The sequence below is a fragment of the Heteronotia binoei genome, chromosome 11 (genome assembly GCF_032191835.1).
Source record: "Heteronotia binoei isolate CCM8104 ecotype False Entrance Well chromosome 11, APGP_CSIRO_Hbin_v1, whole genome shotgun sequence".
Classification (NCBI taxonomy): domain Eukaryota; kingdom Metazoa; phylum Chordata; class Lepidosauria; order Squamata; family Gekkonidae; genus Heteronotia; species Heteronotia binoei.
Genome location: NC_083233.1, coordinates 56,745,624 through 56,770,336, shown reverse-complemented (window position 1 = coordinate 56,770,336; position 24,713 = coordinate 56,745,624). Strand labels below are relative to the sequence as shown.

Here is a 24,713-nt window from a genome sequence, read left to right as displayed (position 1 = left end):
TGGAAAGTGGGAGGAAGGAAACACATTCTGTGGGTGAAAATCCTCGCACCAATGGAAACATTAGCCTGTATCTAACTCCTTGTGATTTATCACTGAACCACGGTGAGCCCATGTTTCATATGAACATATGAAGCTACCATAACCAAACACATTATTTATTTATTTAGTGCTGTCATACGTCACATGCAAACCAAGACAATAAAAATCAAAACAATTAAAAGGTAACAATAAAAATCAAAAACATACAACAAATAAAAATATATTTTTTAAATTTAGCAGTAAAATGTCAGGTACACTAACACAACAGACGCCATCCCATAGTCAACCAGTTTAGCTCAAATGCCTTCCGGAACAAGAACCTCTTTCACTAGCCACTCTAACGTAACATTTTCTTCTGGGTAGGTGGTCTCTTTCTCTAAGATTTTCCCAAGACCTGCCACCAGACATCTTTTAGCTGAAATCTGGGGCCTTGTGCATGCAAACCACATGTATTACCACTGAAACATGGCCCTTCTCATGTGCCCTTAAGATCAGTTAGAAGAAGAGTTGGTTTTTAAGGTGTCTCAAAGCGGCATGCAATCACCTTCCCTTCCTCTCCTCACAACAGTCACCTTGTGAGTAGGTGGGCCAAAGAGAGTTCTTAGAGAACTGTGACTGTAATCCAGCAGGCCTCATGTAGAGGAGTAGGGAATCAAACCCAGTTCTCTAGATTAGAGTCTGCCACTCTTAACCACTACACCATGCTGGTTAATGAGGCTCTAGTAAGGTGGCTATCATCACTTGAAGTCCATCATGTGATAACAAGAACTAAAGCCATCTCTTTGTCTAGGGAAGCTCATTGGAACTCCTTTAGGAGGCTAATGAATTGGCCAGCACAGTTTATCTGAGTGGGTGTAAACATGTTCATCCACATATTCAGAAAATGGGTTTGTGAAAAGGTCTATGTTTCTCCCCCCACTTCCTATTATTCCAAAAGTATACCATATCCAGCTCACGTTGGCCATGTGTTTGTCTTAACAGACTTTCCTGCCATCAGATGCCAAATGAGTCCAGATCAGGTCTCTCACATTAATATCAATTTTTAGTGGACTCTCAATGCTGCAGTGTTTATATTCAATATTAATGGAGACTTGGGAGGCACCCACTGCTGCAAAGGGTTTTGGGAACCCACTGTTGCATAGGGTTCTGAGCTGAATATCAGTCTGTTGTATTACAAGTTACAGCTGACATGTCCTTAAACCACGACACAAACTGCATAACTGGTGCTCGATAAGAAATCAGAATTTAAGAATCTAACACTTGGAGTCGCTGAGCCCGAATATACCACTGCAAGTGTGCTTCTAGTACCTGTATTGTACACTGGATAATATATGGATCAAACAGTTGCTACCTGTTTCATTACCAACAAAGAAATGTTTGTGCACTCCAAAAAGATGACATGCATGACTTCATTGTGTATACCTGCCCATAAAAAATGGCCAAGATTTATTTCATCACTGTTCTCTGAAGCGAAGTTAGGTTAAGCTAGACTTGTATATTCATAGCATCTAGAATTTCTACCTTTCTTTATGCTTATATGCATATTTGTTCTTTCATAATGAATAAATCAGTACCAAGTTTAAGCCCTGGCCCACCTGATCGCCAGAATGTCCCTTCCTTTGCCTTTCTGGACATAGTCTAAACACATAAGACTTCTGAAATTAGGCTAGTCCATTTCCCAAATTATCTTAAGACATAATAAATATTAAGGGAATAGATTTGCTTTCTACTGCTTTTGTGAACAGAGAACTGAGACAGACCATTGGCAGTTGCGCTGTGGCTACAGCATACTGCCCAAAGACCAGGTCTCATACCTTCGAACACCTCCACAGTAACGACAGTCCACTAGGAAGATACAACGCAAGGCTCTCGTGATACGGACGTGTGACGTCTGGCGCACCAACACCACTATTGCCTCGATGAACTGCAGCAACAGCACACAGGTCTGCCAAGAACAGAAGGCACAGAAGAGGACAATAGGCACTTCCAAAGCACATCCTTATCAGACTGTCAGCATGAGACCTCTATAAAAATTGTGCCTTGGTTTTAAAGCAATGGGGGGGCATTGTGTGAAGCAGACCACATTTAAAAAATAAGGTTATCTAATGAATTTAACAATCATAATGGGACTGGAAGGCACATGAATGAGTGGTATATAAGGCAAGCACAGATATTGGTAGTGGACACTGTCTTCAGCATCTTGAGCACTAATGCAACAGTGCCTCCTGGCTGGACAGGACCTCAAAAGAACACACATACACTTCACCCCATCTCCAGGTAAATGTACTCTGAGGATTATCAAGATAAGGAAACAACCATTCTAGGGAGCTTAGCCAAACTATCTGTCTCAAGTCTATGATGCAAAAACAGAGATGGTGATTGCACTCTTTGACAAGATCAGGCACATTTAAGGAAGGGTACAGAGCTATGCCATGATAGCTAAATGGAGCATCCATATACAGAGGCAGTATACCTCTGAGTAGCAACCACTGGGAGGTGGGGAGGAGGATTCCTTCCTGCCTTGCAAGCTTCCTGGAAGTTTCTAGGGGCCCAGTGACAAAAATGGAATGCTAAACAAGATGAAGCTTTGAGCTAAATGAGTGGGGCTTTTCTTATGTTCTCTGCAAACTTACTCTCTTAGACATGGCAGTCTGCCTTCCTGGCACTCTGCTTTCAAATAATGCTCTCAACTTACCTTGATAACAGACATACTAAACACCTGTAAATTTACACCTGTGTGTCTGTGGCTTGAAGGCAGCAAAGATTATTGTCCATTACGTATTGTATGCCTCCCCCAAGAAAAGACTAATTGCAGGGCTTTTATAATAGGCATGCTATAAAAGTTCAGCTTTAAGAAAGATTTTGCTATCATCTTTGGGAGTCAAAGAAGAGAAGGGGGGGAAAGATGGTGAAACAGGAGAAAGTTATATGTTGCTTGAAGACCCCTATGTGTTTTGCATGCTGTTTCATCAGAAGATCAGTAAGGCAACTATCTCTCAGAATGCTCTGAGAGCATAATAAACTGTAATATTTTCCCCCTTATTTGGAACCCAGACAAAAATGCTATTTAAAATACCACATTATTCATAGTAATTACCCTCCAGATAAGGCAAAAACATATTTTGCTATACATTGCTAAAGTTCTATAGAAGCTGTGGTCAGATTGTGAGATTATCTGAATTTATAGAATATATTTAAAACAGACTAGAGAATCATAACTTTAATGTGGGGGTCCCTAACCCCTGCGCCATGGACCACTACTTGTCCCTGGCCTGCTAGCAATCGGGCCACAAGGAAGAGGCACCACACTGCCCCTGGGCAGACAAAAGAGGCAGCCTCCGAGTGAGGCAGAGCAGCCCCATTGCCCCTTCCGCCCCGGCAAAGCAGCCTGGGTGACCACCTCTTTTGTCTGCCCGGGTCCCGGAAAGGCGGAAGGGGCAGTGCTGTTGCAACCTTCGCCTACCCCTCATTTATAGACCCCCACCAATCAGCTGATTGCTGCGAGTCTTTAAATGGGAGGAGGTGGCAGATTGGCTGCTTCTGTCGCCTGGCTGCCTAGCAGAGAAACAGCAGATGGAGCCCCAATCTCCCCCCCCCATTTAAAGACCCCCCCATGGGGGGCATGGGTGGGGGGCAGCCTGGGGCAGCAAAAAACCCAGCGCTGCCCCCCCCCACCGGTCTGTGGAAAAATGGTCTTCTCTGAAACCAGCCCCTGGTGCCAAAAAGGTTGCGAGCCACTGCTTTAATATATGCAGCCATTATTTGTATACTTTTGTACAGCACAGAACACTCAATCCAATGAATTTGCATTTTTTTTAGGATGCGAGTCTTTAAAAAATGAACTGAAATGCTCATTAGTTCAAAATGGTGTGGCTCTGATAGAAAAAGTGCTGCCTTGAGGAAGTTTAAAAATATAAGATGCACAAACAGTTGAGCACACACTGAAGTAGCGAACTAGTAACAACAGCATTAACACTAGGACTGATTTTGCACTGAGCTTCTTCCAGGTGGAGAGCCCTTATGCTCCAGCAGCTTCTCTTGGTTTTCGCACAAGCTGTTGCAGAGCTGTGAGTTGGAGCGCCGCTTTCCTGCCACAACTGAGATCCTCTTACAAGCGTGTCTGGCCCTCGAGGCCCAAGCCTCGACTCCAGACTGAGCCACCCCTTCCCCCTCTGTCAAAATGGAGGAATTCCTGCATGTGCCCACCCCAGCGCAGCCATGCCAAATAAAGGCTTGATGGGGGCAGTGGTGAGGGGCGGGGAAGCACAGCTCTTTAAAGCCGGACCAACAGGTATGCCAGGGAGGAAGAGCTCAGGGCTTCAGGGACAAGAAGTTCCGACTGTGAGCAAGAGAGAAGGATTGCTAGAGCAAGGGACAAAAAAGGAGGTCTGGGTGGCATTAACCCTCTCCCTGTCCCTGGCTGGCTAAAAGGCGTTCTGGAGCCCGACCCCTACTGCACCCCGACTGGAAGAGCCTGACAAAGCGGTTTCTGTTTGCCACAGGAGAGCGGTGCACCAACTCCTAGCTCTGCAGCAGCTTGTGCAAAAATGAAGAGAAGCACCACCCAGGACAAGCTCTAGTGTGAAATCAGTATGAGATTAATGAGAATGATCAAATTATAAATGACAGCAAAGAAGTAATGAGGACTGACATCACTTGAAAATAAGTAGCTAAAAAGTAAAACGGTAGTGCAGGGGTCTTCAATATGGTGCCTGTGGGTACCATGGTGCCCAGCAACACTTTTCCTGGTGTCCAACAAATGTTTTTAGAAAGTGAGTGGGCAAGGTGAACATGTGCCCAATCAAGGATTTGACTGCAGATGCTACCACAGCACAAGGATCTTCACTGTGTGATGGATGGTAAGCTGCAGCAGGGTCCAGCTCCTGTGGCAACCATTTTGTAGTAGCCATTTCACGGTTGTGCCCACCATGCTGCATCAGAATTCCCAAGGTGCCTGTAGGCTCAAAAAGATTGGGGACTCCTGTTATAGTGGCTTGAAAAAGGTAGTTTTGACAGCTGTCAAACAGCCTGCTGTTCTACAGAATAACCCATTGACTCACAAAGGGTTGGGCAGAGTTGCCAAAGCAAATGGCTAACTCCAGTAAGCCACTTTTTAAAGTCAAGAAGGAAACAAAAAGGTCTCTCAGAACATCTCACCAGCCCAAACACGCTCTATCAAAATTGTCATGGCTCAGATACAGTCCATTCCTTTGTCTCCTGCAAAAGGTCAGATCAAGTAGGTGAGAGGGTTACCAGTGGTTCACCTTGACCATGGTCCTTTTGTGCCGAATATAGGTGTGGAAGCCCAACCATCTCATTTTCATAGACAGCTCAAATACTACTATTGCCAAGGCAAGCAGCTCCAGGGTTGCATGAATCTGGAATTGGACAAGCAAAAGGGTTGAACATTCATCATTTCACCAGCTCAATTTACAAAAACTTCAAGTTTTGACAATGGCCCAGTGATCTAAATGGGAGGGGAGACACAACTAGAGTAGTGAAGCAGGAAACCATTATTTCCATATTAAGCCTTTAAGTGATATTTTTAAAATCTGAACAGGAGTTCAGCTGGATTAAGAATATTCAACGATCTTCAAGCTAGAGCAGCTATACTATATATTTTTTAAATTTCCTCATATCACAGACACAGGGTAGATGACAGCTGACTAACAGCTAGAATCGAGCCCAGTAGCCCCTTAGAGACCAACAAGATTTTTTGGGGTATAAGCTTTCAAGCGTGAAAACTCCATCGCGACAAAAGGAAAATTTGACTTTCAAAAGCTTACACCTCAAAACATCTTGTGGTCTCTAAAGGGCTACTGGACTCAGATCTCATTGCTGGTAGCATGTCTTGGCATTGGGACGAAGCCAAGATTTCTGCATGCTTCTGTCCTTGTGAAAAAATAACAGAGCCTAAACTCCTCTGTGTTTTGTGATTTCTCCCTGGGACAAAGTGACTTGTTGTGTCTACCTTGAAAAAGAGGGGAAAGTTGTATTCTGAACTCAGAGGGACTTTAGCTGCTTATATAGTTTTGAACCCACCATTAGTTGTTTTTCTTTTAATTAAAAAAAGTATTAGAAATAGGCATGATGCTTGAAAACTCAATTATTTTACCCTCTGATAAGATGTTAACAATGGACATCTCTTCTTTGAGTGGGTTGATGGCTTTCAGCCTGTTCAGATAACTGGATACAAAGCTTGCCTGAGCATATTCCATTTTAACTCTTTTGACCTCCACTAAAAGGACAAGCCTATGACACTGGCCTTCAGTTATTCCGGATAATATTATTCTTAGCTCCATTAATCTACCTATCCCATTACAGAGCCACATCTTCCATCCTTCTGCTTGTGTCCCCCAAGGCCTAAAAACCCCTCCTTTATTTTCTCCCAAAGTACATACATAGATGCCAAGGCGAAGCATGGGCACTGCAGGTGCCTCACAGAGGGACAGCAGCAAGAGCATCAGGGCCGTAGTCAGCTCCATTAGGTAAAAGAGATGATTGTGGACAAAGAGGTAGGCCGCAAGTGCTTTGGCATCCTTGGGGTGTGTGAAGAATTTGTCATTGTTCTCTCCTTCCTAATATTAAACAAAAAGAAATCCAAAACACGTAAGCATGTGAATGACAGGCAGCCCCAAGTAACCGGCTTTTATTTCTCCCACTGAGAAGTAACTTGATTTTTTGTTTCACAAGCCAGAAACAGACTCCTGAGGAGAAAGACAGAACTCCATCCAGGAGCTGCTCAGCCCTTGGCCTCCTCTGTGCCTGTGGCACTAAAAATGTTTTTGCCTAGGGAGGGGGGGAACTATTATGACTCACTTGATCCATATTGTGTGAGATTTTTAGCACTCTTTATTGTAATGTCTGTTCAGCAAGCCTTCTATTTTAAGCTGCTTTGGGCCCTGCCTCTTGCGAGAGATAGGCAAAGAAAAAGCATTTTAAAAATAAATCAATAAAATTAATTTAAGCTAGGAGACAGTCAGTGCCATCTTAAGCCAAATTACACTGTCCTAAATCTATTCACTTCAGCAAAGTTCTGCTTAGAATAGCACGAAATGTCTCATTCTAATATACTCTCATACAAAAGTACAGGAGGGAAGAGAGAATGGATCAGATCCTCTCGCCAACATTAGAGAGATGATATTTGGTAAACCACAATTATTTCATAAGCTACCTCAAGCAGGTTCTCAGAAGAAGTGCCACAGAAGCCAGTACTGTTATATATTAAGAATAATATCCAAGGATATATGACAGACAAAACATGGCCCATTCAGGGTAGCCATGTAGGTATGAATCAGCAGAACAAACCTTTAAGACAAAGTTTTATTCAAGGTATAAGCTTTCGTGTCCCTGCATATTTCTTCAGATACATTGAAATGGAAGTTACCAGTCCATACATATAGGTAGGGGGTGTGCAGCAAATTATCATAAGCATAATAAACGGTGTTTGACAGACGCAAGGACCAAACTGGAATAACTAGCTTGGTTTATATCAGGGATGGTCAAACTGTGGCTCGAGCTACATGTGGCTCTTTCACACATATTGTGCGGTTCTCAAAGCCCCCATTGCTCCATTGGCCAGTTTGGAGAAAGCATTTGTCTCTTTAAATCTCTTTTCCAAGCCAAGCCAGCCAGCAGCTTGGAGAATGCATTTAAAGTTAAAGTTGTTTCTTTCCACAGCTTCCTCTCCCCATCATCTATTTTCTTTCCTGCCCTCCTTCCTGCCTCTGATGTTCATGTCTTGTGGCTCTCAAACATCTAACGTTTATTCTATGTAGATCTTACGTTAAGCAAGTTTGGCCACCCATGGTTTACACGGTCACCATTCGTTTGGGTTTAATTCCCAGGGAAAACAGAGTGAAGGAAATACATATATCAAAATTGGAGATAGTTAGGCAGATCTATCCTTGCTGGAATACAGAGAAAATATTTCTAAAAGTAGCCTATAATTCAAACATTTGTGGGACGTACGGTAATCTCCTAGCTACGACACAATTTTACATCACCTTCTTTCCCTGACCGTGTGCTTCTATATTGTGAATGAGAGCTGACCTGGAGGTAGATTGCTGCTTCTTGGTAGTTCATTTCCCAGTTGTCTCTCACATAGCTCCGTCGAGGGAAGCAGTCCCCAGCTGCTGGACTGGGGACGTCACTGATCAAGTCATAACTGCCTCCATCTGTGTGAAAGGGAGAGAAGAGAGAGCAGAAAAGTCTCAATGATTTTCATTCTCTGTTGAAATAAATGCCCAACCAAGTGAACTGATAGCATATTCTTCCTCCGTAACCTTCACCTCCATTTAGAATATTACTTTTCCATCTCTCCAATAAAGATAGCTTAAGATGGCTTACATCAGAGTTAATAAATGAAAAGAAACATAAAACCCAGCAATAATAAATCAGTGAAAAACTAAATAAAAGGTAGCAGAAGCTAACAGCAAAATAACAACAAAAATAGAAAGAGGAAGTGCATAATTAACTAATATTGCACAATATCTATACTCACAGCCAGGTAAGTAAGAGCATATTAATTTATATTTCTCCCAGCTGTCTACTCTAGTGTCAAATTTTACATGATATAATTCTCAGGGAACTCTCTTGTTAAATTTTTATGCTGTTTTATGATTTTACTGTGGTTTATACTGAACGCTGCCTCCAGCAGATTTCAGGAGGTGTGCCATATAAGTTTCTAAACAAATAATGTTTAGATGCTGAAATACACCCATTGACTGCTGCTTAGTCTGCTTAAATACAATCAGGGACTGGTATAGACCTATGCGGAACAGATTGCTTACTTTTTTTGACTGGGTCTTATTTTCTCATTTTTCATCTGTGCTCTGCAACGCAAGGTCACATGACTGTGCCCTGGAAAACAGCCTTCTAGATTCGCTTTTAAATGTACTCATGCCATTTTAGGGTTGTCAATCCCAAATTGGGGACAAGGAACCCCTTCCTCCACTTCAGGGTCATCAGAAAGCAGGGGGAGGAAAGAAATGTATGCTGGGCACTCCATTATACTCTGGAGACCAATTCCCATAGGGTGTAATGGAAAATTGATCCATTGGTATCTGGGGCTCTAGGGGGGTGCTATTTTTTTGAGGTAGAGGCACTACATTTTCAGCATAGCATCCACTCCCCAAAACACCCTCCGAGTGTCAAAGATTGGACCAGGGGGTCCAATTCTATGAGCCTCAAAAGAAGGTGCCCCTATCCATTATTTCCAAATGGAGGGAAGGCATTTAAAAGGTGTGCAGTCTCTTTAAATATGATGATCAGAACTCCTTTCGGAGTTCAATCGTGCTTGCCACACCCTTGCTCCTGGCTCCACCCCCAGAGTCCCCAGATATTCCCTGAGTCAGATCTGGCAACCCTACTTTGGGCACATTTCTCTATCAACTGCATGTAACTGGTCATGCAACTGACAGTGGACTCCACCTCAGTAAGTCTTCAAGACACAATAAGCCTAACAGACTAGCCCCCAAGCTTGTCAGAGCTCAGAAGCTAATCAGGGTTGGCCATGGTCAGTACTTGGATGGGAGACCACCCAGGAAAAGGGCAGAAGAATGCAATAGCAGTCCGGGGTCACCACCATAAGTCAGTTATGACTTGATGGCAATTCATTAATAATTAAGTCTTCAAGCTGCCACAAGACTCTGCTATAGTGGCTATACAGTTTCCAGAACTAACCACTATGACTATGATAAAACAGGCTATAGTTTGCAGCAGAATACTACGTAAGGTTTCAAATCGAGAGGTGCCAATATCAGCAAGTACCTGGCACCAGATCCCTGCGTCGATACATTTTTAATGCAAAGAGGGGGGAAACAGTCAAAGAAATAGTCTCAAAATGTCCCAGCCTACCAGAAAATGCAAGGCCTTCCATAAGTACAAAAGTCAATTCTTTCTTGTCCTCTTTGATAGCAGCTATTCACTTAACACTGGTGTGCAGGCTGGCACTCATAGCCCTTAGTAGCATTTGGATCTTAGAGAGCAATTGAGGTGCAGCTGTATTCTTGCCATGAGTTCCATCAAGGATTTTCAATCAATTTCATTACATTTACTCCTCTGCATGGCAGGCTTTTGCTTAAATGCTTTGTGCTGCAAGAAGCTCATTTGACAACTGGAAAGAAACCCTTTCAGACACCTACCTTTTGTTACTGCATCTCCTCCAGTATTTCAGGAGATGTCATTAAACTTTGCAAAACTAAATATATCTATATATAATACTGTCTTAATTTAGAAAAAAACAAAACAGAAGTACTACACCACCACATTAGGGGGAAAGTACAGATGATCCTTTCATCACCCACCATTATTTTATTTACACACCAGTCATTTGTTCTTTAAATTAAGAACATAACTATTGCTATGTATTTAGGCATGTTTACCTTGCTTTTCTCTCAAGGGTGGGGATGCAAAACAGTTTATGTAGGTACATAAGTGCCATCAAGTCACACCTGACTTCTGCCAGCAAGGGGCTTTCAAGGCAAGTGGAAAACAGAGGTGGGTGACCATTAACTTCCTCCCTTTGTGGTCTCCCATCCAAGTATCGACTTGCTTAGCTTCTGAGAGCTGACAAGGTTGGGCTATACTAGGGGTGGCCAAACTTCCTTAACAAAAGATGTTTGAGAGCCACAAGACATGAATGTCAGATGTTTGAGAGAGGAAGGAAGGAAGGAAGGAAGGAAGGAAGGAAGGAAGGAAGGAAGGAAGGAAGGAAGGAAGGAAGGAAGGAAGGAAGGAAGGAAGGAAGGAAGGAAGGAAGGAAGGAAGGAAGGCAACTTTAACTTTAAATGCATTCTCCAAGCTGCCAGTTGGCTTGGCTTGGCGAAGTGATTTAAAGAGAGAAATGGCTTCTCCAAACTGGCTGATGGAGCAGTGGGGGCTTCAAGAGCCACACAATATGTGTGAAAGAGCCACGTGTGACTCCCAAGCCACAGTTTGGCCACCCCTGGGCTATACCATACTACCTTCACTCCTTAAAAGTAGCTTACTAAATATATTTAAAAAAATAAGAAAACACACAGCATAATATACCACATCCTGGGTCCAGTGGTTTGGGGCATTCAGAGTCAAAGGCTACAAGTCAAGAGCCATTTGAGGTTTTGACTTCTGCCAAAAGGCTTGTACCTCTGGTCATGCTTAGGCTTAAATATCTACAAACAGAAACAAAAGCTCAACCCAGATGTTCTGCAGCTGGCAGAAATGATAAAAGACTTCCCTTCCAGTGATATAACTGTGGTTATACCACAACCACCAACTTACATTCAGGGCTTTTTGCAGACTATTCTCTCAGCCTCATCATGCAGTATTGGGATAATGCTTATTCTCTTTTTGAGCACGTTGCAATGATCACTGAAATAATGCACTTGAAACACCGCAAATACTCTAAAGTGCTATCTATACCAATTAACATATGTACCCTCGAAAGAGTGGGTTTAAATGAATTGATGACCACAAACCAACAAATAACATTGTGAGAATCTAGGGAACAGACTTTCATATCACTTCCAGTATTAAAAGTTCCTTATGAACCACATTAGTCAGTATGGCACAGCACTGAATTAGGACTAAGGAGATGTGTGTTCAAATCCCCACATGGCCATAAACTTCACTACGTGATCATGGGCCCATCACTCTTGAACTATGATATTTGTTTTGCGTACAAAAGGGAATGATCTCTTCCCTTTTTCTTGTGCACAAATGAAAGCTGGTTTCTATTTTGGCGGGAAACCACAGTTTTAAGGAAGCAAGCATTAGCAGTCTCTGACCAACATAAAACTAAAGCCTTCCCGAGAGCACTTGTGTAGTAATGCGGGGAGGAGCTACAAGCTGGCTGATCCCTTGCACAGATGGCAACACTGCCTTCACTCCAGCGCGACTTATCCCAAGAGTTCCATCCAAGCCAGCTGTCCCGCTTACACAAGGCCTCTGGAATGACAGTTCAGGGAAGCAAGCTTTTCCATTCACTGGGAGCCCTGGAAGCTGATCTGGCAAGCCTCTAAATAGAAACAGATTTCATATGCCTTCATAAAAAGAGGAGGAGAAAGCAAATGTTTACTAACTTATGATATTCAGCTGGCTGACGGGCTTCGGAATTCAAGGAAACATTATGCACACTATTCCCTCTGTTTAGACTCCGAGCCACGCAATGAGAGCTCATCCATCTGGCAGAGCCCAAGACATAACGGAGAACAAGGATGATCAGTGGAGGAAAAACACAAATTATCAGGCAAGCAATGCAGGATGAATTCCTGTGCAGAAGCCTCTGGCCTTCTGGAGAGGCATTTACGTAGGTTTTCTAACTGCCTCTTTGCATTCTGTAGAGCCTTTACATTTTATTAATAGATCAAAATCATTTATTTATTTGCAAAAGATTAAATAAAGCAAAACCAGCAGCAGGAGACTAAACTTTTTTGTTTTTTACACTAGCCATATTTCCATGATAATCCTTCCAGGGACAAACAGTTATAAAAACAAATCCGGGGATAAGAAAGGATATACAAATGAAGTGAGCTCATTGACGTCACTTAGTTCTAACCAGCTGCTGCAATTTAAGCAGCCAAGGTAAACATGAATTTTTCAAACCTATGCAAAAACAGTTACCAGGAAAAAAAAAGTTTAATGCCTGCCTCCCAAATGGAATGTAACTAGACAGCTACAATATCTCCCCGCCCAGTATAAAGAGGTCAAGCTTGGGTGTGCTCTCAACAAAGAGATCACATAATGGGCTTGTAGTCCCAATTTATGACGTAGAGTGTTAAAGGTGCAGTACTGCTCACGACCTGAGTTCAATCCCCGGTGGAAGCTGCATTTTCAGGTAGCCGGTTCGAGGTTGACGCAGCCTTCCATCCTTCCAAGGTTGGTAAAATGAGTACCCAGCTTGCTGGGGGGAAAGTGTAGATGATGGGGAAGGCAATGGCAAACCACTCTGTAAAAAGTCTGCCGTGAAAATGTAGTGAAAGCAACGTCACCCTAGAGTCGGAAATGATTGGTGCTTGCACAGGGGACCTTTCCTTTCCTTTATGAACAAAGAGCTAAGAAAAGCACCACAGTGACACACAGTTCCCTTTCGAAAACTGTCAGTCTGGATGGCAGGTCTTGCATCTCTGCGGAACAAGGTTTGCATCAGTCACTGCACCAGAGAACTGTCTGCATTAATCTAGGAATTGAAGTGACAGACTGCCCCAGGGGCTGGGAGACCCCTTGCTTCAGACTCACCCCCTCCTTATAATTTATGATCTTATGAAGTCCTCTCATGGCTTCCAACAGTGGTAAGTCTGCTTCAAAGAAGCCAAGCCCTGTATTTGTGCACACCAATGAGGCCTGCTATAAGTTCCAAAAAGGGTTGCCCAGTCCCCCTGGCCACTGGCAGGGAGACGTATGGTTGCCATCTCCAAGTTGGGAAACTCCTGGAAATTTTTGGGTGAAGCCTAGGGAGGACAGGTAGGGGGACACAAAGTCCACCCTCAAAAGCATCCATTTTCTCCAAAGGAACTGATCTATGTAGTCTAGAGATATCCTGAAATTCTGGGAGATCCTCGGGCCCCCTCTGGAGGCTGGCATCCCTAGTTCCAACTGGCAGCCCACTTAAAATTCCTATGCAGCAGCCCACTTAGATACCCAGACTTTGGAAAGACACTCCCCAATGATTCCGTGCATGCATTGAGTTAACAGCTTTATTAAACGGGGAGCTACACTCTGGAACAGCAATGTGCACAGCAGCTACATACAACACTGCACAGCACGATACATCATAACTTCACAGACTCCTAGTTTTGATTAATTAAAAACATTTCACACCCAACAGTTGAGCAAAATTAATTACATGCAGACCTGTGTCATGGGCCACAGCCCTTCCCCATGGGACAGCATCCTATTATGGTTACCAATCCACTGGTTTCAGAAATGCCAATTATTTCTATCCAACTCTAGTATTAGGCATTCAAGTTCTGCCATGTTTCCTCTCAAACAGCAAGCATTTGTAGGGGCGGGGGAGGCATAATCCAATAAACAGCAAAAATAAATCATAATCCAGCAAACATAGGTTCTAATAGGCACGGCCAATTCAAAGCCCAAGAGACCCAACACTTTCCTTACTAAGATATTTTCCCTTACAAGGAACTCCTATTACGTGGGAAGAGGCAACACATTGTGATTTGCGGCTGCACTCATATCCTATGCAGCTTCCCCCTGGGGGGCCAAGGTGTGGTTTAACTGCTATCAGGTTAACGTTCACTAACTATTTAGCTTTCTTCATTGCCCTACTTATCTGTTCAAACTGTTGACTTCTCTTATCACCCATTACACCTAACTGCTAATTCTGTTGATTTATGACAGAATTCATACCTAACCTTTTAACCTTTATTTCTCTCTTTTCCCTCTACACTGAGAATGAACACTTGAAAAATTCATGGCAGAATTCACACTGAGCTGTTCCTCCTGTTCTCCCTCCCATTACAATGTTCTGAATTTATAAAAAGAATTACCAATATGATTTCCCTACACATATCTATCTGAAGAAGTGAGCTGTAATTCATAAAAGCTCATATTGAAATAAATGTTGTTAGTCTTTAAATAGCCATTGGACTTCTGTTTCATTTCTCTGCAGTCTGCAGAAAACCAGGGGGGGCATTGTGGGGGAGAGAAAGAGAATATTTGGGGCAGCTCAATAGCTTGAGCTGGCCTTATATTTGGTTGCCAGTTCCACTGAAAGGAATGCCATTGTTTCCGTCACAACTAACTTTCTCCGCTTGGGCTTTTGTGTCACATCTCAGCTACCTGGCTTTGGCCTTTGTCCATCTTTTCCACAGGCTGCCCTATTTTAATTAGCAGGACAGGCAAGCAGGTAGTGATTAGCTCTGCCCTGTTGTGTGTTTACCCTTTTACTTATTTGCTACATTTTTAATGAAACATATCCCATTATTCTAACAATAACCCTGTGAGGTAGGTTAGGTTAAAAGAAGAACTGGACCATCGTCACCCAGCGGCATCATGGCAGAGTTGGGAAACTGAATTTTCTAGATCCTAATCCAACACTCTAACAAGAAGGGATCCTAGTCCAACACTCTAAAAAGCACAAACTGGCTGACAAACTAAAGTCTGGCTGGTTTGTATTTCATGAAGCAATGTTTGTGAACTGAAGAACTACTGCAAAAACTTCCACAAATTTTGATACAGTTTGTAGCAGTTCATTTAGAGCAGAAAATGGGTTTATCCCTCCTTTCTGCTCTTCACAAAAACAGCTGGGTGGTGGGACCTCCCCACCACCCAGCTGTTTGGTTTAAATGGCTCTGGGTAGGTATTTGAAAGCAGATCTTCTACAGTCCTAATGAGATGCTGGAACTACTATACTAAACTACACTTGCGTTTAGGGAGAGACCCGTTACTCCAGAATGACTTCTTCTTTTTCAAATTTTTGTCCAGGTGCTAAAATAAGGAGTATGTATATATCCTGCCTGTGAAAGACAGAAGGCAAAAGAAGAAGGGGATGGCAAAAGATGAGATGGCTGGACAGCATTACTGATGTTACAAACACGAATTTGAGCAGACTTTGGAGGATGGTGGAAGATAGGAGGGCCTGGTGTGACTTTGTCCATGGGGTCGCAAAGAGTCAGACTCAACTGTGCAACTGAACAACAACAACAACATATATCCTGCAAATGAATTCTGCCATAAAGAAGAGCAGAAGGCTGTTAAGAAGGACCTAACTGAAGAAGAACATCTGGAGAAACAACAGTGAAACACTTGGAGAAACAAGAATGAAAGCTGTCAAGGAATCAGTACAGCAATTGGTCCCTGAAGTATAAGAAATGCTTGGACAAATACATGAGTGCATTGGACCAGCCTTAACAACACACACACACCAAAAAAAGTCTGAAAGACATCCAGCTCTTAAGAGATACATCACAAGCTAAGAGGTCCATTTATAGTCTTCACTTGCGTGTATTACATTAGGGATACCAGATGTCCTCTTTTTTGTGTCCATTCTCTTTGGGGTTCTTTGTAAAAGACTGATGAAATGTCCTCTTGGGGTGCTGGAAGGCTAGGAATATTTCTAGTTAGTAGCAATTATCACAGCTTTAACAGTAGGGATATTTAAAATGAGATATGTCACAGTGATCACTTGTTTGAAGTAGTCAGGAAATATATCCTCTTTTCTGCTTTTCAAAATATGGTAAAACTATGTTATGTGCCCTCAAGTTGCTTCCAGCTTATGGCAACCCTATGAATGAATGACCTCCCAAACATTCTGTCTTTAACAACCTTGCTCAGATCTTGCAAACTGAAGGCTGTGGCTTCCTTTCCTTGATCAATCCAGCTGTGTTAGGTTTTCCTCTTTTCCTACCATTACTGTCTTTTCCAGTCAACCTTGTCTTCCCCCTCTTGGATATATACCTCAAATAAATTAGGGGGCTTGTGTGTGACAGTGAGGCTGAGAGCAATACCCTCAAGAGTCAAACTCTAAATTCCTAGCAGAGTCACTCAAGGTGGAATGGTTAAAGCTGAAAAGCTGGTCTCAGATGCAGCCACCCCTCCCTTTCAGGAATCAATCGGCACATCAGAAGACATGAACTGACAGTTCCAGTGGTGATGCCGGTGGAGGAATCCTTAAATGGTAGGTACTAGGAAGGCAGCCGTAGCACAGTGTAGATTGGAGTAGAATCTTTCATAGAAAGTGGCAGTGACACTTCAGCTAACCCTGGTTAATACTGCTCAGATGAAGACAATGGTAAACCACTTCTGGTTTGCCCAGTTACTCATACTAACAGGTAAAAGATGAGATCACCTGGTACAACATTTTTCAAAGCTGTATCTCACTAAAATGGAACAAACCATTTGACATTCTGGGTAAATATGTACTTTTCTCAATTGTGTTTCAAGTCTTTTTTTTTTTTAAGGACACAATTCACTCAACTGCACCCAGGCAATCTGCTCCCAATAAACTGGGCATGTTTAGCAAATAAAAGTACCTGCGTGTGCTTGAGACAAGCCTGAAACAGCCAGCCCACAGAGCTGTAAAGTAACCACTTTCAGCTCTCACAAAAAAAGTTAGCAGATGAACTTATATTCTAGAATGAATGAGTTCAACAGAACACTATGCTTGTTTTTTTTTAAAGCTGAGGATAATGAAAGGGGCAGAAAAGTGGGCCTGTGATAAAGAGTTTGTGTAATTTCAATGTGGTGTATAAGCAGTAACAGATAAAGCAGGCATCTCTATGCACTTTGAACCTATTGGCAGGTCTTCAATTCTGACACAGAGTGGTGGGCTCAACCACAATGGCCATGTGGGAGGCAGAGCCACACATTCAAGGAAGTCCAAGCGCAATGGATAAGAGAAGGAAATTTTAAAAATACGCCGGAAAACAGGAGTCAGAGAGAGTAAAACCAAAGCTATAGTGCCAGTTGTCTCTGAAATGTTATTTTAATCTGCACAGCCAATTAGAAGCCTTACTGGGCAAGAACCCTATCTGGCCCCACCCACTTTCCAAAAACACTTAGTGGGCACCAGGAGAGCTGTTGGTAGGCACCCCGGTGCCCCCCAGGCACCATGTAGGGGACTCCTGAAATAAAGGATTGCCTCATTTCTTCACTAACTTCCAAAAGGTCCCACTAATATTGGATTGCACTCAGGCTAAACAGAAAGCTCATTTCAGAGGCATCTATCAGGCACATAAACATGAAGAAAGAGCCAGGCACAACACTAAGTACCAAGACTAACCAAACAAAATTCCACATCCCCCTGTTAAAAAGCACAAAAATGTAGTGTTCTGGCTCATAAGCTCTATTCAGGAAAGAGTTTGAGCTTGGAACCCCTCAGGCAGTGAAGGGAAAAGAGGCAATCAGCAATGGCTCTAACCACTGCACAGATGTTTTTGTTTAGTTTATACAGTACCACTTATGGAACGAGAATGGGTAAAATGAGATTTCAAAGCAGGGGGGCTGACAGCAGCAGGAAGAATCCCTCGCTGGAGATATCTGGGGCAAAGGAGTTTCTCGCAACCATCAGACTGGAAAAGATGACGGAACTCAGCAGGCCCACCTTTTGTTTGCGTTCATCTGTGACTAAAAAGGCCTGGCCATATTCCACATTTTAAAATCCAGAATGCCCTAAACATTTGCAAGAACTACAAAAATAATAGTAAAACCTTGCCAAACGGATGTGTTCCCTGGGAGGCCATGAAAGTCTAATCGCTGTTTTGTTTCCAACAGTTGTTCCGCTTTCTGCGTCAAATGTTCCGAGTCAGCTACAACGAGCAAAATGCAACCAGACGCAGTTGAAAACTTTGGCATTTCAGAACTGCTGTTTGAATGTCTCTGAGTGCTTTAAAAATCTTTTATGGTCCCATAGCCACCTGTTCCCATAACAAAACAGTTTAATGACAGCATGCATATAGACACACAGCTCCTATCCCTCAATGCAAAGCAGCAAAGGGGAAATGCCTTGTCTGTTTTTAGCCTCAGCTAGAGCAAAGAAAATACAGCCTTCTGAAAGCACCCAGGAAACTTATTCATGTATTCTAGATAAAGTCCATAATTAAATATTGTTTGCCTCCTGTCCCATCACAGGAAGCTAGCAGAAACGAAGAACACACCATTTTTATTCTGAAAGCATGTGGGACTGGAAGAACAGTGCTTTATAACTTTTTGAAGCTCTGAAATATAACACTTTATACCCCAAAGGCAGTACAGAAAGGGTTTGTCATAGGTTTGTCAAGAGAGACAAGAATGTTGTTACTTTCACTGACAGGCAGCGGCTGCAATGTTGGATACAAATCAATGTGTGTAGAATTTCATCAACAAAATTTGTGCAGTGTACATTACACAGACAATTTAAGTACGGGGTATGGAGATGCTCCCCCTGTCCAAGCAACAAAGGGAGCCACTAAAGACATTTGTGAACAGAGCACAGGATTGTCTGTGCTTAGAATCAAAGAGTTGGAAGGGACCCTCCAAGCTCATCTAGTCCAACCCCCTGCACAATGCAGGAAATTCACAAATACCTCCCCCTAAATCCACAGGATCTTCATTGCTGTCAGATGGCCATCTAGTCTCTGTTTAAAAACCTCCAAGGAAGGAGAGCCCACCACATCCTGAGGAAGCCTGTTCCACTGAGGAACTGCTCTGTCAGGAAGTTCTTCCTAATGTAGAGCTGGAAACTCCTCTGATTTAATTTCAACCTGTTGGTTCTGGTCCAACCTTCTGAGGCAACAGAAAACAATTTTGCACCATTCTCTATATGACAGCCCTTCAAGTTCTTGAAGATGGTGATCATATCACCTCTCAGCCACCTCTGAGGCTCTCCATTTGCTATGCAAGTGGGTTCTAAAACACAAGGGCTGCCCAACTACAGAACCAAAACACACACAGTGGTGGTCACCACATTCAGTGTGAGCCTTGTTCACATTTATAAAAAGATCAGAGGAAGACAACATCTTATTCTGGCATTAAAAAGAAGTATGAGGGAAAGAGGTTCCTAAGACTTCCCTTAAATCACTTTTCTGCAGTTCACTACACAGACTCCTTTCCCTCCGTGGCCTGGCTCACATTCCCTAAGTGAGCCCAGTGGGAAGAAAAGTACCTGGGCAACAGAACACAAGGTGGGGAGGCAGGTGAAGATTTGGGCTCCTTTTTTCAAACCCTGCTCCCTTATACAACTGTGTGGCAGGCTTACACTATGCTGCTATGCTCTATGCAAAAGGACAGATACATCAGTACAGGTTGAGAAGGAAGCAGAAGGTTCTCTTCATTCTTTTTGGCAACCACTGTTAACAGAAATAAAAAAGGGCTAGTCCCTGGTCTGCAAAGTTTGCAAGGGTTTTGCAGTTTATATACAGCCAGGGGTGTTGAACTCATTTATAATGAGGGCCAATTCTGACATAAGCAAGACCTTGTCGGGCTGGACCATGCGTGTCAGTAAGAGGAATGCTGGGCAGCAGAGATATAAACTCTATAAAGGACACAGACAAATACAAAAACTTTTAAAAAGCTTAAAATAAAATATGTTTAAAACGTTAGCACTCACTGGTCTTAAAGGTGCTTTCTTTATATCTCTCCCAAGCGATCCAGGGAACTAGGCAAAGGAAACTCTGGCTCTTTCCTTCCTTTCCCAGGGGACTAGGAGAGGGAGGAGCCCCAGTCAATGGAAAAAACAGAGGCTTTGCTCTGTAGCTCCTGTGCAATTGAGCAAACTTGGCAAAGCAAGCTGTGATGCAGAAGGAAGCAAGAGAGAGGAAGAAGGAAGCAGATGACAGCAAGTAGCTCAGAAGCCTGATAGGAGTCCTCCAGGGGCCTGATTTGGCCCTAGGGCCACATGTTTGACACCCCTGATATACAGCATCTCATAGTCTTTTTTTCCTGAAAAGAGTGCATCTCTCTTTCACACACACACGCAGCTTTTATTCCTTGCAGCAGGAAGTCAGAAGGTCTAGACAGTTGCAGTCCTGGTAAAACCTACTTAAGGCATGTCTACTAGCAGCTGTGACTGTCAGAACTTTAAATTCCACAGAGAGACTCTTTTCCTTTGGATCTTACTTCTTTGACACTATGCCCAGAACCCAGCATGTGGGCATCACGCATAGGCTGACCAGTAACTCTCATGTTAAACAAACCACTGTGCCTGTCCACAGCTGCATCAACAGGATCCGTAGGTTGTATCCTTGTTTGTCTCTATAGAGACTTATCCTTGAGACACTTCCATGGCAAGTCCAAAGAACGCAATTTCCATGTTGGAACATATACAAGAAATTAGAAGGACAGCCAGCATGGTTCAAGTGTGATAGCAGTCTCCCAAGAAGGTACTTCATGGTCAATTTTTGCTATCCATCTTCTCTGCCTCTCAATATTCACTGTCAACTTTCTCTTCCTTATTCCCAAGGAAATCCACTCTTTCATCTCTACAGTCGCTGCCAAAACATTCTGGTTCCTCGTATTATTATAGTCAGCTCTTTTGCTAGTCACGTCTCCCTTCTGCAAGCAAACAATTTAAAATGCTGTCTAATAAAATAACCTTAAGGCTACCACTGTTCTTACGCCCTGGAATTCCACACAGCAAAGTATCATCTTATGGTATAAAGCACTACTTTCCAACAAAACCACTTCTGTGTGGGAAAAAGATAACAGAGGAAGCAGCTCCACTTCTCTTGGCTATGTTGCGAGTATTGCTTCAAGGGTTAATGGGTTTGAAGATCTGAGTAGCTAACATGGGATGTCATGCAACAAGAACTTTTGACCAGCATTATGCTGAGTAGAACAGCTACTCAAATGCCATTTTCTGAAAATAATCATTATGCCAGCACAGCTGAGAAATACAAGAGCACTCTCTTTTCTACAATGGCACCCCTATGTACTAGAGACAAATGTTTATCCAAAAGATGTCTGCTGTTCATTTGCAACAGTGTGCTGATTACAGAACCCAGCACATGGGCATCACGCATAGGCTGACCAGTAACTCTCATGTTAAACAAACCACTGTGCCTGTCCACAGCTTCATCAACAGGATCTGTTTTTCACTCGGATTGCACACTCAGAGCCATTTGCAGTAATATGGATTACTTTACATAGTATGCCCTTGCCTGAAAACACAGGCCTCTATGGTGAACTGGGGATAAAAGCTTAGTGGCCAGTCCAAAGGATAACTTTGCCAAGGCCATCTCCTTTCCCCAAGTATAAGTAAGCCAAGCACGTTCAGTCAGATGTCAATAAAGCAGGGCACAAAGGCTTAGTTTTCCCTTTTGGCAATGAAGGAGACATTAATGTACAAATTTGCAGCAGCTAATTCCTTAACTAGAGCCTTTGTGGAAAAGTTCCATACAAAATGCAGATGACTCAAGCCAGCCAGCCAAATGACACGCTGAAGGGGGAGGTTTACTAAAAGGGTCCTTAGAATATAAGTAATGTGCTGCTGAATCAGTAGGAATTGTCCAGCATATGCAGATCAACTTAGACCTAAACTTTGCTTCCCTAACCAAGCATTCACAGCACACAGTTTTACCCTATGACCTTTTGGTGCCTTTAAATGACTGCCATTTCCTTCCACCTGTTCACTGACCAAGTTTCAGCCTGCCCCTATTTAAATTAGATGAAAAAGAAGATGAAGATATTGGATTTATATCCCGCCCTCCACTCCGAAGAGTCTCAGAGCGGCTCACAATCTCCTTTACCTTCCTCCCCCACAACAGACACCCTGTGAGGTGGGTGGGGCTGGAGAGGGCTCTCACAGCAGCTGCCCTTTCAAGGACAACCTCTGCCAGAGCTATGGCTGACCCAAGGCCATGCTAGCAGGTGCAAGTGGAAACAATGCAAAATTACCTGTTGCAACATCATCCCTTAGGAACAAGTCATCCCAAACCAAATGTTCCATGACACCTCTCCCTTCATAAGTTAGTTTAAAAACTATTCTGCAGTCTTTTTTGATATTAAATGCCAGTCATCTGGTTTCATTTCAATTCAGCAGAGCCTCCTCTTTGGTATAGTTTTAGCTAGCCTTAAAAAGTTCCTCAGTGACTACAAATCAAAACCCTTCCTCCCAGCACCAGTTCTCCACCTCTCGCTTGGCTGCACATGGAACAAGAGGAATTTCTGAAAATGAGCCAATCTATTCCCTGGGGGAATTGGATGATCAAGATGTCAATGTTTGTAAGTAGGAATGCATGCAGGTATCCTTTGTCCCCGGTATTTTAGTTAATAAACTGACCACTGAAGTGCTCAAATTTATTATATTTAATGGGACTAAATCAGCAGAAAACACAAGGAGCTTGCAAATGAAACTCATGTGTCCAGAAGGGGATTGATTCTCTTCATTAGCGGGGGGGGGGGCTTGGCCACAGATGCAAGCTGATGCCCAGGCGGGGACTTAACATAAATGATTAGAGGAGTATCTTCAAGAGTTTTAAAAGTTGCCTGTATCTGGCAGCCAAGTTGCCCAGCCTAAATGATGTGACATTATGAAGACTCACGTCTTTGGCCATTCCCCATACACATATATCCATGCATCTCTCTTCCCTACAGGTGTCTTAGGACCAAACTTTACATTATTATAAGCAATCTATGAATGATCTCCAGGTACAATTCCCCCACACACAAACACAAAATGCATCTTATGAGCCTTTGTGTTCATTCGAGTTTGACTAGGGAAACAATGCAAAAGCTGAGCATGTTTTACCCTCTCCCCTGATGCCATTTTCTCAATCTAAATTTCCTCCCCCTTCTCCAGTTACTATTTGCTACACAAAGGAATATACACTGGCATGCCCCAAGTCCCAGTATTATTTCCCCAATCAAAATATCAATTCCCAACACACACATTTAAATCACCAACCTCCTGACTAACACAAAAATTGACTCTTCAAGAGACACATACAAAATAAAGTAACTTTGGAATCACCTCCTTCATTAGCACTAGCTGAACGATTTAGCATCTTAATTCTCCAAGTAGTTGTCAGGGTTTAAGGAGACCTCAACAATATTAAAGGGCACTAAAATATGAAGTCAAGCAGAAGAATATGTGCAAGTAATCTTCTAAACAGAAACACTTAACACTGTTCTAATCTGTTTATTAGGTGAATGTTATGTGTTTTGTACAAACTTTTTCCTCTTTAGCATACAACCCATTATTTCTTCAAACAGATGTACAGATTCCAGTCTGTGAGCACATAAAGGGAATTATGGGACAACAACAGAGAACTCTGGGATTCCTCTGTTCACTTTATCTCCCCGAGCTGAACCACCATTTTGTAGGGTACAAAACTCTGAGTGAGATACACAATCAGCAGGAACACAAATGATGCTTCATACATTTTAGTAGGCACACACATATTTAAAAATCTAATATATAAGCATGGATGTGTGTTCAATGACCTATCAGTCAGATGCACTGCAAGAGCTGGAAATAGCTATGGCTCCCCCCACCATGTGCACCCACATGCAACAGCCACTACATGCAGCAGCCCAAAGGCATACTGACATCAAACGTCACATTTTCCTATTTGCAGAAACACAGACCTTTGATGAGAAAAACAGCACTGAAAAGAGATGCAAGCTGTACTACATAAGGGAAAAAGGAAAGAGGCGATCTTACTTTCACTGGGGGGCTCCTCTGGTGCAGAGACATGGCCCCTGCTTTCATCCAAAGTGAGAATAAGTGGGACGTCATCATCTTCCACGTTCACAGCCATACCTCCACTTGGGTGTTGTTTTTGGTCCAGTCAATGTTTTAAGCAGAGCCGTATATCACTGCTTTGTCAAAGATCGGGCACATCTTTCAAACTGGAAAAAGTCCAGGAAGACATCTCATTCATATCCTGAATAAACTCTGGTCCCTACCAGGGCAAACACCCTTGGGCAACGCAGGAGAAAATATTGTTGCAAGCAGACTAGAATCCTTCTGTTGGATGCTGACACGCACTTTTGAAAGGCCAAACCTCACTGCTGCTGCTTCCCAAACTGGTCCGACAGCATCCGTCTCTGACCTCAGCAGCCCTTAGGACCAGGAGGAAAGGGAGGTGGGGAAAGGAGGGGGAGGTTAAAAAAAAAAAAACAGCATTGAGCTATCATGCACACCCATGAGATGTGGTTACCCTGCCTAAGAAAAGCATGCAACTCTGTTTACTTTCAGCCTCTCAGAGCATACTGGAATCCATTCATTTCAGAACTCTGGGTCACAAGTACAAATGGAG

At 43.0% G+C, this 24,713-nt stretch overlaps 1 protein-coding gene across 2 annotated transcripts in view; it reads right to left on the bottom strand.

The window, feature by feature from the left end:
* Positions 1–24,532, bottom strand: part of TPCN1 (two pore segment channel 1) — a 54,021-nt gene extending 29,489 nt beyond the window's left edge. The window contains exons 1-5 of one of the 2 annotated variants that reach the window (XM_060249567.1): positions 24,116–24,532; positions 8,092–8,216; positions 6,441–6,617; positions 5,304–5,417; positions 1,854–1,984 (exon numbers count right to left, since the gene is read on the bottom strand). In XM_060249567.1, the coding sequence (XP_060105550.1) occupies positions 1,854–1,984; positions 5,304–5,417; positions 6,441–6,617; positions 8,092–8,216; positions 24,116–24,212 (644 nt within the window). In that variant the 5' untranslated portion in view covers positions 24,213–24,532. Of the gene's footprint in view, positions 1–1,853; positions 1,985–5,292; positions 5,418–6,440; positions 6,618–8,091; positions 8,217–24,115 lie in introns of those variants that run through there. The other variant, XM_060249568.1, reaches the window with a different exon arrangement.
* Between the last annotated feature and the right edge of the window lie 181 nt (positions 24,533–24,713).